Raw genomic sequence first — 17,155 nt, forward strand, 5'->3', positions numbered from 1 at the left:
TAAAAACTCTAAAACTTGGCTTAATGTTGACAGTTTGCTGTATAGGTTTAAACAACCAAGGTGAGCAAAAAAAGCTATGCTTGTTGCCAGTATAGTACGGTAGGCTACCGTAATTCATTTCGTCTACAAGGCAGTGGCGGCTCGCAGCTGTTTTTAATGGATAGGCTACAATAATGTTTTACATTACATTCACCAATTTACGAGGGAAGGCTGCAGCCTATTAGGGCGAGCCTCACTTGCTATAAGGTGAGACTGAACGGCAGGGCCGTTGACAAGATTTCTCGGGCCCGGTACCAATTATTTTCGGGACGCCTTCATCGACAATGTTATGAATATAAAGGTTGTGTACAAACTTTTATCGGTGTGCTGTTAAAATGAGGATGACACATGCTGTTCAAAGTAGAAAATTAAGAGGAATATCATTTATATATATATTATTATATTCTCAAAGGCATTAAAATTTTACTACATACAACTTATCACAATCTTGGCGCTGCTGGCAGCCTGTAATGTAATGCAGTAGCTTGCTCTTGTTTGTGGTGTCAGTCTTGTTAGACGTAGAGCTTTTTGTTATTCTGTGCTCGATCAAACCCAGTATGCCAAAAGCATGGCCGTTTAACAAATCTTGTGCAATCTTAAAATTTCCCGAACCGCAAAACTTACTATCTCTATCTAGCAGTTGTTTTTTTGAACTTTTATTTGTCACATGGCACTAGAGTATTACTTCCCGATTCCATTTAATTGATGCTTCACTGGCTATTCTAAGCTCACCAGAAGAGAATTTACAGCAAAGTTAGTGTAGACGGTCAGAAAGTGTCCAATTTGATTTGAAAAAAGTTTTTAGGCCTAGGGGTTAGGGCCCTAGGTCAAACATTTGCTGATTGCTGATATCTGAAAGCGGTTTTGGTCTAGTTTTAGTGCAGAAATAAGGATAGCGATCTTCTTACCGGTGCCATTTCAGTTTTTGAGTTTAAGCAAACATTAGTCTGTGTATTTTGAAATTCGTGTTTCGGGTTATTTCACTAAATATTCGTGGTTAGGGAAATCACTATACGGTAGACTAAACACTAGTAATTTATCCTGCAAAGCAGACTATTGTTTAGAAACCGAAATTTGTTTCTTCGAAGCATATACCAGTACAGCATATGAAATTGGTTGCCTGACCATTGAACAACCATTTCTAAGAAGGATCACGAGTATTGTGCTAGTTCCTGACAGATACAAGGAAAAGATATTTTATTACAATGTATTTTATCGATAAATGTAATGTCTACACTCAAACTGTCAAAAACATTATAGCCTAGCCCAGTAGTTCTCAAACTGTGCGTCGCGACGCCCTGGTGCGTCGTTTCAATTTTCCAAGGGCGTCGCAGAATAGTTCCGTTTCGTAGCTGAACTCAGTTTATCTTATAAAAATAAGGTTAACCCTTTGATTAGCAGTTGCAGTTGTCATCAAAAGTTATTAACTCCATTCAAACACGCCCACTGAAATCAAGAGTTTTCAAAAAACTTTGTGGAGAAATGAATGCATCAGAGTTTGCTCTTTTAATTTTCATCCAGGTGGCTTTCGCTTGGAAAATCCGTTGAACGCTTCTACGAATTGGTGGATGAATTTCAGGCTTTTTTGCAGCAAGAAAATAATCCACTTGCAGATTGTCTAGCTCAGACGATTTTTTATTGAAATTGGCTTACTTGTGTGATATCTTTGCCAAACTGAACATTTCTATGCAAGGGCCGGATAAAAATGACGTTTCAGATAAAATTGCAGCATTTGTTAAAAAGCTGCTATTGTAGAAGGAAGATACAGCAAACCTGTCTGGAAGCTCTCAATACTTCACTTTCTTGTCCAATTTGCTTGAAAAGAAAAATATGACGCTGCCTTCAAATTTGCGAAGCATATTTGGGCAACATTTGTCCAAGCTCGAGTCGAAATTTGCAAAATACTTCCCAGAAAATGTATCAAACTACGAATGGATTCGTGATCCTTTCGTCCAACCTACTCCATTGTCTTTTACTGCACAAGATAAAGAAGTCTACATTGACCTTTCTTGTGACAACTCCCTGAAAAGGATGTTTAATTCAGGAAATCCGGAAAATTTCTGGATTTCAATGAATGGCTATTATCCAGCTTTGGTGAAGAAAGCACTACGAATTATTATCCCATTTGCCACGTCATATTTATGTGAAGCAGGATTTTCTGCCTTGGCGGTGATGAAAAGCAAATTTCGATCACCAATAAACACTGAAAGAGAAATGCGGGTGCCAATTTCAAAAATTCTCCCAATGAACTTTGTAAAAACAAGCAAGTCCACACGTCACATTAAATAATATGCATTGCTTTGTGTTGTTGTATTAATAAACACAACTTTAATAGTAAGTTTCCTCTTTTTAACTAACTTGTTTAACTTTTATTTGTTGGTGCGTCGCAAGTCCAGAAAACTTTTCCATAGGCGTCACAACAAAAAAAAGTTTGAGAACCACTGGGCCCTAGCCTACTATATTTTGTTTTTACATACTAAACTAAATTCTTATTTTCCTGTTTGGTGGCTGAAGTGGCTATTTCACCACCACAGAGCTGAAGTGGGCCGGTACCCAGAAGGGGCCCGGTACTTTACCATCTGACGGCTGAAGTGGCTGTTTTAAGTTTTAGTGGCTCTGATGGCAATTCCATTAGATCTGGTTATATTAAGATCTTGATAATGTTTGAAGTTGCGGGGAATTTTTTAAATCCGGGCTCGGGTCCAAAAGTACCACCTAAACCCCCCTGCTGAACGGAGAGTTGTTTATGAAGTGCGTTACCCAATAGCTCACGCCTCGGGTTGAACCATTATTGTTTAATCTTGTTGCTTCTTTTTTCGCAGTTCCAGATAATTCCTCTACTGTTTTCACCATCTCAGTGGCGGGGTGGTTTCGCCTTTAGCTCTGGTGCTGGTGGATCTGAGATCGATTCCAGATCGGGTCAGACCGAAGACTTTAAAAATAGTACCAATTGTGTTCTTTCATGCATAACACAATGAGAACAAGTCGGATAATAATGTGATGACGTCGTAAACCTGATATAAAATTAAAAGTGAGCCTTGGCGATAAAAGACCTCAGTTGGTGCAGAGCGACCATAAATAAAACCATAACATTATTATCTATTATTGTCAGGGCAGATAATTTTTTCAGACTATACTTTTTTCATTCAGATTATAGTGATTTTAGTTCGGTTTCAATTTTGAGTAATGTAGCCTGCTGATATTAAAGTTTAGAGTACAAGTTCAGAATTACTATTTCCAATATCGAAACAAAAATCCCGAGTTTCACCTTCGCATTACATCTCCAGTGATTTGTGACATTACTGGCTAACTGGCCTGCGTTTTTAGCAGCCTCAATTGTCTGAATTCTCAATTTATTTATCAACACCAAAGTGGAAATATTTCAAACGCCGAAGAAAAAGAAGTAGCTGGTAGGTGCAAAACATTTGTGGTTTGTATGATAAAGCTAGGGCTTGTAGATCATAGGGATGCGAAACTTCATCCGCTTTTGGCTTATCCGCAACACTAGAAAGGTTACGTTTTTTTTCTAATTTACAAAATATTTTATTGTTTATGGGTTATATAAGAAGAGTTAAGTTGGTTTTAAAGTAATTTAAGGTTTTTAGTTGAAAGCAAGCCTGCAGTAAAGCGTAAAAAAAAATGTCAAATTGGCAATTGACCCTTCTGATGTTGAAGGAACAACGGAGTTGCGCGTCCCGTAATGTACCGTCCCTAGATAAAGCTTAGGCCTATATGTAAGTAGGCTCAGTGAGCAGTCCTATGATACGATGACCTAATAAACTACTTTGTGTTTTTTTAACAAAAAGACTTTGATTTTTAAATCGCACCTTTGGCAACCAACCTTTACAAAATAAACAAATCAAGATAAAAATATCCATAGAATATTTATCTTTCAAGTTCAAAGATCTACCGCAAAAACGCTACTAGCTAAATTGCATAGTTGAGATTGTTTTCCTCCTAATTTAAGCTAATTTTTGCTTGGTTTTTCGAAAACGATCGTAAAAAGGCTTAAAGCAATTAAAACTCTTGTCTAACGTAAAAACAAGGGGAACAGAAGTTTGAGCTATTTATTCTTCAAATCAGTCTTTTTTACCTTGATTTAACGATTGCAAACGCTGAATCAATGTAAAAGGACTGATTTGCTGGTTGGGTAGTTGCATCCATTTGATTAGTTGCATTAAAACGTCAGTGCGACGTCAAGCAACGTAAACTTGATCAATCCGTGATAGCGTTTGATTGCAAAACCTTATGCAACAAGTCGGTGAATAAGGTGTTGGTGGTTTTTCATCAAATTATGTTACAAAAACGTTTGCCCCATGTCTTAACGTTAGTCTGATCCAAAAGGATTTGAACAAAAGAACCCAGCTGAACTTCAAGAACATAAGCTGCAGAACTGAAATGATCTTACAAATTGGTTGCTAAATAATCCTTTGAAAACAAAAGTTGCAAGCATTTTTACATTGGAAATACGTCGTTTGGACATGATAGCCTGAAAGGCATATTACTTGGCCAGACTTTCAGAATGCGAGTATTTTTTGTTTAATTTCAATTCTTTTCAGCGACGTGACATAACCAACAGCAATCACAAAACATTTATCACGTAATATATGACACAACAAGAATTGGAAGGTTTAAAAAGTCTTTCAACTTCGAAAACATTCAAAATAAAACATGGCCGTAGTTAAAAGCAGAGTCACGGTCTATGACAAAATCTAATAAAATTTGTTAACATTGAAAGCTGATTTTCAACAATGCTGTTTGCAGTTCGGACTGTTCGGAATGATAAATGCTAACTAAAAAAGTTGTGATAAGGAACTTATGCTTGCTCATCAGCTGATGCTAAAGCAACGAAAAAGAATGTAACTTTCAGCGCAGAAATGCAACTCAAAACACATTTCTAATAGACTGACAATTTGACAAAACAAAGTAACTTTAACGGGTTTAACATATTTATTACACAAAGTAACATAATTAAAAAAACTCCAACGTTTTCGACACGTACTAGTGTCCGTATCAGGAATCACTTTAAATCTGCAATAAAACGAAAGTTAAAAGATAAACCTGACTATGCACTATAACTGTAACGTTTATGTATTGCAGATTTAAAATAATTCCTAATGAGGACACAAGCACGTGTCGAAAACGTTTGAGTTTTATTTTAATTATTATTTTAATTATGCTATATTTCTTTGTGCAACAATATATTAAACCCGTTGCAGTTACTTTGTTTTGTCTGTCTATGGCTCCACAAAACGAACTCTCCACCAAAGCGTTAACATTTCTAATAATAAAAATAAAAGTTTTTTCATTGTTATCAGACAAAATGTTACGGTTCATCCACAGAGCAAATCACTATTCTTTGCATGGATTCAACGTTTGCCGACGTTAAATCAATGTAAAACAAAAACTGATTGCAAGCCGGTACCTTGCCAGCGGATGCGAGCTGCCATTTGTGGTGCAAAAATAATAAACTGTTTTCCACAAGAGCAGTTATTGAAACGGAGCCTATTATCAGGTGAGCTTCTATATCTATGACGTAAGCACACCCAGCGGCTGGCAAGGCAGACATCAAGTAAGCGATGGCGGTTAGATTGTAACGCTCCGTTGATTTAATGGTAGTTTGATGTTGTTTATATTTGAATAAACGCAGTTTCAATGACAGAAAGCACGATGTGAACATTTAATGGGTTCGAAATGGATTCATTGGAGTGACTTACAAATTACTAGTTCACAATTTGAAAATTGTACAATAACAGTGCAGCAATAATTGCTGTTAATTTTTCGTTGGAAATACGTAAAGTTACGGTGATTTTATTATTCAGTGGTTCATCAATTTACACAAAATACCACATACACAAAGGCTAATAACATAACTATGTGTTTTGCTATTTTTAAGTTTTTAAACACAAAATATACGCAAAATGATGTGGCTTTTGTTGAGCAAAACATAATAGATACAGACCAGGCTAAAAATGGTGGCGACAAAAGACACACAAAACAATGACTGAAAATACAAAATGTGGTAAATAAAATATTAGAAAAACACGGAAGGACTAGAAGTGAGAGTTCATCCATTTCTGGTTAACGTTTTTTGTCACAAATTAAAGTTGAAAATAAAAATTTGAAATAAAAGTCGCAACTTTCTATCAGTTTTTTTTCGTTAATTTCAGTTGAAACACGCAACATTGACCCAGGAGGAATGATATTTGATCGCAAATGAACACAGACTGCGCGGAGGAATATATTTCATAAAAAGCAAGAGAAGCTTAAAAAAGTACACGATTATGATTAGGCCATCATGCAAAGCATATCTGATTGAAAGATTGAAATTCCCAGTGATTGAAACAGCGAGAATAAGATACAATGCCGGTTGGATGGAATTTAATAAAAGTGACACAAACTTTTTAATATCAACTTCGACTTTCTTGAAGTGACGAATTCGGAATTGCAAATAGCGCGGGGTTTTTGATTTCAAGCAATTTCCGCGTAGTCTTTTTCCATCAGGGGTAGACAGTGTCATGATTTCTGTCTTTTTAAAACAATGATGATGAGGTACCATGTTGCTGTTTTGGAAAAAAGTAGCTTTCGTATTGTCATTCAAGAAGCACAAAACAAGTCGTCAATTTCCACAGTATTTTCTGACCTTGCCAATGTCTGAAGTTTGAGTCCTTATTGAATTTTGGTAACCATTTGTCTGCCTAGCCCATAAGGCGTCATTCCCCGCTGAGAAGCAACTTGGTTTGTCCCCATCTGCAAAAAGGGTCACAATTTCGTCATCTTAAAACGGAGTTTTGATCAAAAGTAATAAAAGTTCGTATCAGAGCAAATAACTATTGTTTTTTTCCCAGTTTCAAGATCTTATGACGTTAAAACGATATGAAAAACCAACTTTTGTATGCTAGGATCGGATACTTTGTAGTGTGCTGAATGGCTGTCTCTTGCTACAGTAGTGAAATCACCCCAGCCGGCCACTCGAGTCATTATTTGAATCGATTCAATGTCTGCAGGCATAGAATTAATGTAAAAAATGACTGAGTTGCTGACAGGGTTAGAATAGAATGTTCGTTAGTCGTTACAGAAACTGTTTGTAACCATGGAAAAAAGAATGGCTTTCCAACATTTCGAACAAGCCTGCGTGCGCAATGACAGGCAATGAGAATGGGCAGAGCGGATGTCGTAACATGTGATTGACAGTTATTGGAATACATGGAAACGCAATAGCGAGGCGCTGTATGCAATTAGAGGGACAAATTGCATCAATAAAAGTGGAGGTTTTTTCGCTTGTGCTGGACATGAACCAAGTCAAGAAACAGCACTAATTTCATGCATCAGGCCTACGGTGCTCGCAACAACGTATGCAAAAAACTCTCATGGCTCACTCCTGAGCATTGAGCCATACGCACAGGCTGATTGGTAAATATTCCCATCTGAATCAAGCTGCAAAAGGACTTTTGACATCGTTTCTACGTAAGTGCAGTATTTTGAAGCAATGTAAACGCGTCAGATTTTTTGCTCTCCCTGATAGTTCGTGGATGTGGCCTCGGTATTTCCAAGCACGGGGCGTGCAATGGTCAGTAGTCACATTTCGTAGTTCTAGAGACTACAGAAATACTACTATCTAATTATTATTATTATATGGGTTTCATTGAAAAATACTGGCGAACGTTTGGATGCTATCTTGTGATGAAACATCGACTTTGGTGCAAAATCCAGTAGCTTTGTAGAATATGAAACATGACGGTAATCAAGTAAAATGAAGCGAACAATTTAGCATCTATTAAAAGTAACATGTCACAAAAACGATTGATTGAACCAGTTAACTGAATAAAAGACTGAAACACGTCATGTGTTTCACATCCAAAAATCAGTCCTTTTTGCATTGATTTAACGTCCGTGGACATTTAACCAATGTAAAAAGGGGATAATTTGCTAGGTGGGTCGCAATTTGCCTGGAAATTCGAGTGAACTGATTAGTTAAAGCTATTTAAATGCCAGTTAACGTGTGTTTGTTGAACAAACAGTTGTAAAAACGTGTTTTTTGATCGTCCGCCCATCGTCAGCAAACAAGCTGCGATTAAGAAAAGCACTTTGACAACAATATTGTCGATGGACATAGTTTGAACAGAAAATCTGCCTGGGAATTGTAAACTCACGTCATTACAATTTGAAAAGAACGATCAGCTGCACAGTGAGTGTCTTATATTGTGATTACATTTAATCAGGTTAATGTAATAAATAGTTAATTCACTTTAAAAGCAGCTCTTGATAACATGAGAAGATAAAACCAGTATTTTGTGTAGTGCAGGGCTACTCAACTGGCGGACCGCGGTCCGAATCCGGACCTTCTGGGTGTTGATGGTGGACCTTGAGCTTTTGGAAGAATAACTTCATTGCCACGTTTCAGGGCTTTAAACAGATTTCTACTAAGAGGAAGCAATCTTTACTGTGATTATCCTAGTTGCTGGGGGCTTCGCCCCCCAGACTCCCTTTCTTTCTCAGAAATCTTTCACTCAGAAATCTTTTCACTCCGAAATCTAACGCTTTCTCAGAAATCAAAGTAAAGTTACATTTTACCTAAAAATGTGGTTTGGTGCAGATAATTTAACTTTCGTGGTTGCGTGTGAAATAACCCATTCACCGGACAGCTAAAAATATTTAACTTGTCAAACTGGACTTTTGTTAACATTAGTTGAGTAACCCTGGTGTAGTGTAACAAAAAAAGGATTTCAAAAACAGTAGTTTGATTTTTTTAAGCGGGGATTTTTAATGTAAAAATGGTTCGTGGAAGAATTGGATTTAATTTGCGAGTGAATACATTAAGAAACTTGTTCTGTATTGCGACGAATTGTGCCGTCGTGGGGTCATCAATACAGTAAAAACTCATTTGACAATACCTGCAATCCAATCACATTTCTTCCTTCTTTCTTCAAATGCTCATCAAACTTTCGAACATTCTTATCAGCGACCTTCACCCCAATAACCGGGCCACGAAACCCATTCTTTTGGGCGACAGAACCCAGTTTGTACAGGGTGACCTGGACTTGGGCCAAGTCACGTGACTCGTACAAGTCTATCGTCTGCGGTGAATAGCCAACGATAATTAGTTAGTCATGATAAATAAAATAGTGATTAAACTTAATTTCCGAAACTTTCAACTCGTATTTATTGTTTCAATGCTTGTTGCAATAAAATGACAAAACTTCATTTTAAATTTTATTGCTAGCACAACATAACAACTTCTTTGTTAACACGATTTAATTGATCAACTAATTCTGCTGGCAAAATATTGATAGAAAAAATGTATTTGAAGACCAAAAATCATCTGCGAAAGTTTGAAAAACAGAAAAGTCTACAAACTTGGGTTTAGTGGCCGTGCTAACTATTGATATATAGCCTACTACATGATTTTCCATTCAGGCACGTTTTAAACCTTTCAAGATTTTGCCACTTTTTCCCGTTCATTAACGTGCTGGTAGGTCTATATCGATTTTTGTAGTTAGTATCTTTTTCGTCCCGGACGCGTTAATGACAAAAAATAAAATGATTGATTGATTGATTGAATGATTGAACTTGACATGAGACGTTGATATAAAAAACGCTTAATTTGTTGGCTGGGCCAGAACTGCAGTCTTCAAGATAAGGAAATGTCACCTTATCGTTCCAGTAACTTGCGATAAGCAACCTTGTACATACAAATTGTTTCGCAAAAACTAACAACACAAAATGGGAGTAGTCCAAGACAAAGGACAAGGTGAAAAAGACAAATCCAAACCACATTGCAACGCAGTTGTGCAATTGCAATTTGTGCATCAGTTGAAAAATTACACTGAATTGTACAACTATGGTCTTCTGGTGCAACGGAGTTTGAATGCTAATAGATTTTTAAGTTTGACGTTTCTTGGCAATTTGTTGCCTTAAAATTGTAATAACTTCTGAAAGGTTATATCGGTATGTCCAATTGTTTTCAGCGTCTGCTGCGTTGACAAAGTTGACGATTTTCTGATTAAAAATGCTGAATTATAACACATTAAAGGCAGCAAAACAGCGTATCAAAAAGTGATATCAAACGAAATTATAGGAGTAACAAGTACAAAGCTAAAAACATACCTGAAACAAATCTATAACTTTCACTCCGTAACATTCTGCAGCGGCCAAAAATATTCCTATATTATTCATCTCTATGCTTTTCCGCATTGCCTGTAAACAAACAAGGGTTCAATTGCGCAAGAAAATTGTTGCCACATAATGTGCACAATGCAACAAAGCATCTTCAGAAAACACCGAACTCACGAAATAGGGCTGATAAAAATGAGGCTGGTAAAAATGATAAATGATATAAATGAGTCTGGTACACTGTTTGTTGTGTTGAGCAACAGGACGAGACTAATGATAAGAGACAGTCAACCGCTTCAAGTGAACAGTTTGCTGGGTGGTTAAAAAAAAAATGATAAGTTTTATTACTCACGAAATAGGGTCCGACATCCCTTCAATATCTGCAAAACTTTGCGAATTAGGCGCGAATAAAGCGCGAACAAAATGGTTCGATTTTAATAAGACATAAAAAAGAAGAGCTCTTCCTGTGTGAGATCAGGAAGCAGAAAAACACTTGAAGAAACAAATCTGCTTTCCAATTCCAACATGAAGAAATATTCTTGTAAGTTTGTGGCGAGAGATGAAAATATGGGATCCGTGGCTGATGTTGGAATGGAAATTGAGTAAGGTTTTCTTTAAAATAATTTTATCTACAAAATCATTGAAAGTCTCAGTTCAATAGTGAACTGCGAGTTATCACATGATGCCTCATCACAGTAAAAAAAAACACAAGTGTGCAATTCCTCATCCAACAAGAAGATATTGCGCTTAATGTGTGGAGCTTCTTTAAATTATGTTGGGCTAAAATTCTCTTCCATATTATTGATTAACACAATTAGTTTTTAACCAATTAAATGAAAAGTCTATGTTTTATGAACTACGAATGATTTTGTAATTTCTTCAGGATTGCGTGATTAGGAGAACAATTTAGTGCTGTAAGTCTGCTTTATTCAAAAACCTTTGTGATATTACCAGCAACAGAAGGCAATTAAACTAATCATTCTTAACTCATGTCGCCCAGTCTGAAAAGGACAAGTTGACAATTCAGAAGATGTAAATTGTAAAGTTTTCACGATTTTAAATTTCCATTTATTTCAATCAAAACGTCTTAAAACAACAGCACAGCACTCTTCAAAACAGGTAATACTGTATCTACAACTCTTCAACCACTAAAGTTTGACGTTTTTACATCACCATAACGTCGCATAGAATCGTGCAAGAAGTGAGATGATAGTTGTACGGTTGCATTGCAAACAACATGAAAAGATTTGTTATTAAGTTCGACAATTATCTCACATCGTTTACCCTTTTTGACTCAGTTAACCACCCAGTAGGCTACAACTATTTTACGTTTGTCATCGTCCGTAGAACGTAATGTAATCACTCAACGAAATCCTGTTTGGTTCAAATTAATGATGACACCGCTTGTGATTAGAAAAGATAAAGTTCTATGGCAGGAATGATGCAATATTGCAGGTTGAAGTTTACGTTTTGCATTCTAATTGAAACAAGTATTTTTTACATACGCTCATGGAATATTTGGGAAGTAATTTTTCACACAAACCGGTTCTCTGCAATTGAAATTATTTTCTTGTTTTAAAACTAATTCAAAATTGTGCATACAGATGAAAAAGCGGTAAATGTTGGATAAGAAATCATGTAACCACAGTTTTAACCCACGACTGCTAAAGTAAGTTAAACCAAACAAAAAATTTGTGTCAGATCTATCTGATGTTCTCACTGCATAAAAATGATGTATCATATTCAATATTTGGATCTTGAAATAAACTGCTGTAAGCGAAAGAGTTTTGTTCTAATTTTCTACCTAGTTTCAAAAGCTTGAGGGTATATTTGAGAGCTTTTAATTCTTCTTTGCTTCATTTCTGGTATTTTGAGTCAGAATTGAATAAGATTTTAGTGTTGATAAAACTGCATTGAGTCACAACCATTGTGAGTCAAACCAATTGATAAACCGTTTGTGAACCCTACCAAGCGCATCTAAATGGAAACAAATTTCAATAACACAAGTTTTACATTGACAAATCGACTCACACTTAACCAATGAATTTGATAAAACATACTAAGGAAAACGTTCTTTCAGTTTCAAATAAAACTAAGTCAAGATACAGTTTCACTTGTTAAGAAGATTTTTGTCCGACACCAAAATTACTTATCCTAACAGTTAGATTTGAAACATGTTTGTATTTTGCAAGTTCAAGATGGCTGGAGTAATGATTCTAGAATACAAGGAACAAATCTGTACAAGTGGAAGAAGGGTGTCGGATAAGCATAAACGTTAAAAAGGCAAGTGTGTTACAGATTGACGAAACAAACAGACTTGACAAGAGCAAATAATCAAATAAATGCCATATATCTGAAAAAAGAAACTAAATGTCGTGAGACGTTTAAATTGATAAATAAAAGATATTCAATGAAAACAAAAGGTGTATAGAAGCTTAGAAAGCAGGTCAATAGATTGGATGCACTCAACTCCACAGAATTATCAAACGACATAATTGACGGTGTAGGATAGGAAATCAAGATGAAGACTAAAATTCCAACATTAGGTAAAAAAACAGAAAATAAAGCATGAAAAGAAAGGCTAAATACCCGAAGATGTAGATGAGTGGAAGAAAGAAAAGCAGTAAGAAGCAGAAATCCACAAAACATTTAGAAGGGATTCTTTCTTGAAAAATTATTTTGACTTTTCTTACCTCTAACTTTATTCTGCTTGTGTTTTGCCATTTGCAACTTCCAGGAAAAAGTACGTTCATCAGGTCACACAGAATTTTTCCATTGGCAAGCCACGCTTGGAAAGCCTTCAATGAATTCAGTTAAAACACATGATAATCATGACCAAGGTCAGTATACAAAAGTCTATACAAGTCTTAGGTCATTTGAATTTCAGACAAACATGAGCAGTCTTTAGAAAACTGTTTGGGTTTACCTCCATTTTTCTGTTTAGTGTTATGGCAGTCCAAAATGGAGTCAAAAGATTGTTACAAAGATACCGATTTAGGAAATCAAAGGTTATTAGGGCATCCTATTTGCAATCTAACTCAAAGAATACAATCTTTCGCTGGTGATACATTATAACTTGGAGTTTAAACCACTTCAAATACACAAGTGCCCATTGATTTGTTAATAGTAGTATTCAAAGAGTGGGTACAGCTGGTTCTTTGAAGTTTCATGATTTAATGTTGGGCAAATTAGTAGCCTATTAAGCATCACAAGAGAGCAAAGCTCCACAGAAGGCAATACACCTCAATACAGGAAATAATAGAAACAGTCTTTTACCAGCAGTAGCATACTAGTCTGAGTGTTGAACAATACTCATACAAACTTTACCACTGACCCAGTTAAATCTGCAATGCATCAGCGAAAGACCCAAACAATAATGCATCAAGATTATACACAACCTGGTTGAAAACTACTCTAACAAAACGTTTTCATCTAAATAATACGTTTAATGTAAGTCATATTATTAACAGAAACTATCCAAATGCTTACCTTAGTAGGCTCAATTAATACAAACTTAGCTTCAGGATTTGTTTAAACAACGGTCATCAATGTTATCTAGGAATTTTATCTCAAGAAAACGCATTTTGGTGTATTAGGCATGAGACATTGTTACTTTCAGAAATTGCAAGATGCCGATGGCAATAACTAATTATCACTGTGCTCATTTATTTTGACAGCTCATATAACAATGCAATTGCAGCTGTTCCCATTTTGACAGTATATACTTTCAAATATGTAAAGTATCACTCTAACATCAGTACCTGTTTTCCTTGGCATTCTGGTACCTCTATATCACAATCTTCAAAATCTTGTTTACCCTCTCCATACATCAACACTGAAACAATCCACTCAACAATCTCATTTTCATCATCCAGAGAATATTTTTGCTCCGTTTTTTGTTCAATTTCACGGTCCATTCCCATAGCCCTCACACGATAAGACATTGTGATTTAAGTTGTGTTAGGCACACCAAAGAAAACAAAAAATAAATAAAAAGTTGTAATATGAATATATGCTATTAAGTATCTGCAAGAAAAAAAGAATAATATTTTGTTGTAACGCATAGCTTATTCAGTATTCACACCGTACATACATACTGGTAATTAATGCTGCTTCTTGGGAAAAAAATAAATTAAGGCAGGCTAATGAATATTAGACCCCTAATATTGGATAGTACTTTCCATCATATGTGTAGCACAGTAATCAAATGATCTGACCAATCGTTTGAAGATTGTTGTTTCGAATGCGACCAAAACTTGGCCTATTTTAGTCGGACAATCCGGCCAAAAATACCTCGCTGTTAAAATTTTTAAATGACCCACCGCAGAAACGCCACAACCTTTCATTTGTCTCCAATTTGGCGTCAGATTTCGTTTTCCTACCGTAGAAACAGCGTACAATAATGTTTCACTGAGACTAAGGAAATGTGAAGGACAGTTTCCAAAAGTTGCCAGCGTGATCTTAAATTAACAGGTCACAAAAAAAGCCTTCTACCGGTACTTCTAAACATCTGATTTGTTTGGTCCATCTTCGTGGTCAATCAGTTACTTTTTTGCTGAGTGGCTTGTCAAGGTGTTTAACAAAAGTGCTCGTCAAATACACTGCCCAAAGCAACAAGTTAAACAATTTTGCTACCGTTACATGGAAGTAAAATAAACGTCATCAAATACTTGCTTTCTCATAACGATTGGAAACGCATCAGTTCAAATCAATTTATTTTTATTCGTCGGAATACAACAGTACGCCTTTTCCTGTTCATTGACGTGCTGGTATTTCGACTATTGTAGCTAGTAGTGGCCTATCTTTTTTTTGCTCCGGACGCGTTAATGACAAAAAATAAAATGATTGGTGATTAATTGAGTGAATGAGAAGTTAAAAAATAGAGAGAACAAAACAAAAAAAAGGAAATAAAGAATAAAGTAAAGTAGCTGAAAACAACAGAAATTGTGTGAAATTACATAATTGAAATGTTATTGTAATGTTGTAGACTTGTAGTAAAGCCATCAAGCCTACTTTTTGAGTTGCAGCTTCACTTGACCTGATTCCATTCAAATTTCGCTTCGTTTTTCTGTAATCAACTTGTCATTGCTGCTAGCTTGTACTTGTAGCTAATCGACTTGCCATTGCTGTTGTTTTAGAATCTATTTGGGTCCGATTGTAGGTGAAAAAGGCTTCCGAAAAGACCGAAACATTGTAAAGAATTTCATTTTCAGGCAGTGTATTGAAGTTTTTCGTTTTTGTCTCACTGATTGCTTTGTCTGCACTTTCTGACTCAACTTGAAAAACACTAAGCTTATTCCAACTTTTAGTTACCGTATTGAACTACCCTAGCTTGAATTACAACAGAAAACAGAACGTTTATTCGTTTTTGTGCAAAACACAACAAAACTAATGAAAAGGATGAGTTGATACAGCTACACAAATCACTTGGTTCACAAGGTTGGAGTATCACTTTCTCACTACAGACAGAGCTGCTGCGCTGCTCGCTCATCACCAGCATTTACGTCACCGACAAAAACAAGAAACAGACAACAACAAAAGGACAAACTTCGGTAACTGGACACGCAGGGATAAAAGTTTAGTAGGGTTTAATTAAGTTCTTCAATGTGTTTCGTTAGATGCTTTAAGAGTTTAACGCCAACAGGAAATGCTTGTTTGATTTTTAAAATCAAATGTTGATAAAAAGATAACTAGACGGTGCCCTGTTTTTCCTGCCTAGAGCCGGTATAATTAAAAGCTGAAACAAAGAAAACGAGTCACCCTTTCTTTGCGGTTAAATTGGTCAACCTCGTTTGAACTCGTTCTGTCGCAACGGACCACTGAACTTTGCACACTTTGAGTCGCGACAGTTCACAACAAATAAGGCACTTATAGCACTTGGCTACTCTTGAATGACACCTGCTTGCCAGAGTTTAGACTGTTTTACAATAAAAGTGATTTTTTTTTGCTAAACCACAACTCTACCACCTAACCCTGTCTCAGATAACAAAATTCGTGCTTTTACACTGATTCGACGTCTGTAGACGTTCATTCTAAGAACAACATAAAAACAATCAGATTCTTGTGCTTTGCAAAACAATTGATTGCGTTGATTATAAAAAGAAGACTTGTTCCTGCAAACATCGGTCGGATTGGCCCTGATGCAAAGAGAAGGATCTTCAAAGATGAAAGCTGAATTAAAATAAAGTAATCAGCCAAACTTCTCAGGACATGTCAGCCCACACGCTGCGAAAACAATAAGGGTTAGGCTACCCATCACTTCTTAATTTTAAGTAGGCCTATATAGAAAATTGCTTAGCCATTTTCTTTTGTTATAATAAAAAGTGAAACCTTTTTAATTTTGCTAGGTGTGGTGAGGTAGGCTAGGCTACATGTCTTAATTTTAGAAAAAATTTGATCATATAATTTATCACATCTTCGCCCATCATGGTGAAGCTATAATTATAAATGGTATTACCAGATAACGTGAATGTAATAATCAATTACTGGTTTATTTGTTTCTCAAGATATCACAATAATACACTTTAGGCTACTGAAATCAGAAAAGGAAGCGAAAGACCTCACTTGTTCATAAAGTCAGCCTCCTCTTCATTTCGTCATTCGTTCGTTCCAGAAGATTCGCCTAGCCAGAACATTCAGTATCCGCCTCAGCACTTTGTCAGGCGTAAACGACCGATATAAAATTAGTTATTTACTATAGATATTTTCTGTAAGTTTGCTTGCATTAGACTACAACGCGTTTTCTCGCAGCTATAAACTGATGGTTCTTGCTGACTTTGGTACCTGTGACTGCCCAAGTGATAACAGCATGTACGTTTAGGCTACCTTTTTTCATGTCTCCTTCAAAAACATACATAAATGGCAAATGCGTGTCATAGGCCACAACTGCATTCTAAAACAACTGCTTTACATTGAAACATCTGCTGTGATGACGAAAACGTCGCAAATCCATTTGAAATGGTATGCTAAGTAGACTATTGCTTCGATCGTGGACTTATATAGA

The 17,155-nt window shown here is 36.1% G+C and overlaps 1 protein-coding gene across 2 annotated transcripts; it reads right to left on the bottom strand.

The window, feature by feature from the left end:
• Positions 1 to 4,567: 4,567 nt before the first annotated feature.
• Positions 4,568 to 16,792, bottom strand: LOC145780826 (transgelin-3-like). 2 transcript variants are annotated; one of them, XM_082592470.1, is made up of 6 exons: positions 16,717 to 16,792; positions 13,914 to 14,079; positions 12,846 to 12,950; positions 10,147 to 10,236; positions 8,934 to 9,116; positions 4,568 to 6,789 (listed from the first exon to the last, which is right to left on the bottom strand). In XM_082592470.1, exons 1-6 carry the CDS (start codon positions 16,722 to 16,724, stop codon positions 6,709 to 6,711), a joined length of 633 nt encoding a protein of 210 aa, XP_082448596.1. In that variant the 5' UTR covers positions 16,725 to 16,792; the 3' UTR covers positions 4,568 to 6,708. The 2 variants fall into 2 exon arrangements, with proteins under 2 accessions (XP_082448596.1, XP_082448595.1); XM_082592469.1 differs by lacking the exon at positions 16,717 to 16,792 and having other exon boundaries at positions 13,914 to 14,173.
• Between the last annotated feature and the right edge of the window lie 363 nt (positions 16,793 to 17,155).

This window comes from Aplidium turbinatum, chromosome 12 (assembly GCF_918807975.1).
Source record: "Aplidium turbinatum chromosome 12, kaAplTurb1.1, whole genome shotgun sequence".
In the NCBI taxonomy this organism is placed as follows: Eukaryota; Metazoa; Chordata; class Ascidiacea; order Aplousobranchia; family Polyclinidae; genus Aplidium; species Aplidium turbinatum.

Excerpts from the sequence above, each read along its gene's own strand:
- LOC145780826 (XM_082592469.1), bottom strand. The coding sequence starts at position 14,096 with ATGTCTTATCGTGTGAGGGCTATGGGAATGGACCGTGAAATTGAACAA. Across the intron at positions 12,951-13,913 it reads CAGAATGCCAAGGAAAACAG|GCTTTCCAAGCGTGGCTTGC; the intron begins GTACTGATGTTA and ends AATTCATTGAAG. Across the intron at positions 6,790-8,933 it reads GAAATGTGATTGGATTGCAG|ATGGGGACAAACCAAGTTGC; the intron begins GTATTGTCAAAT and ends CCCTTTTTGCAG.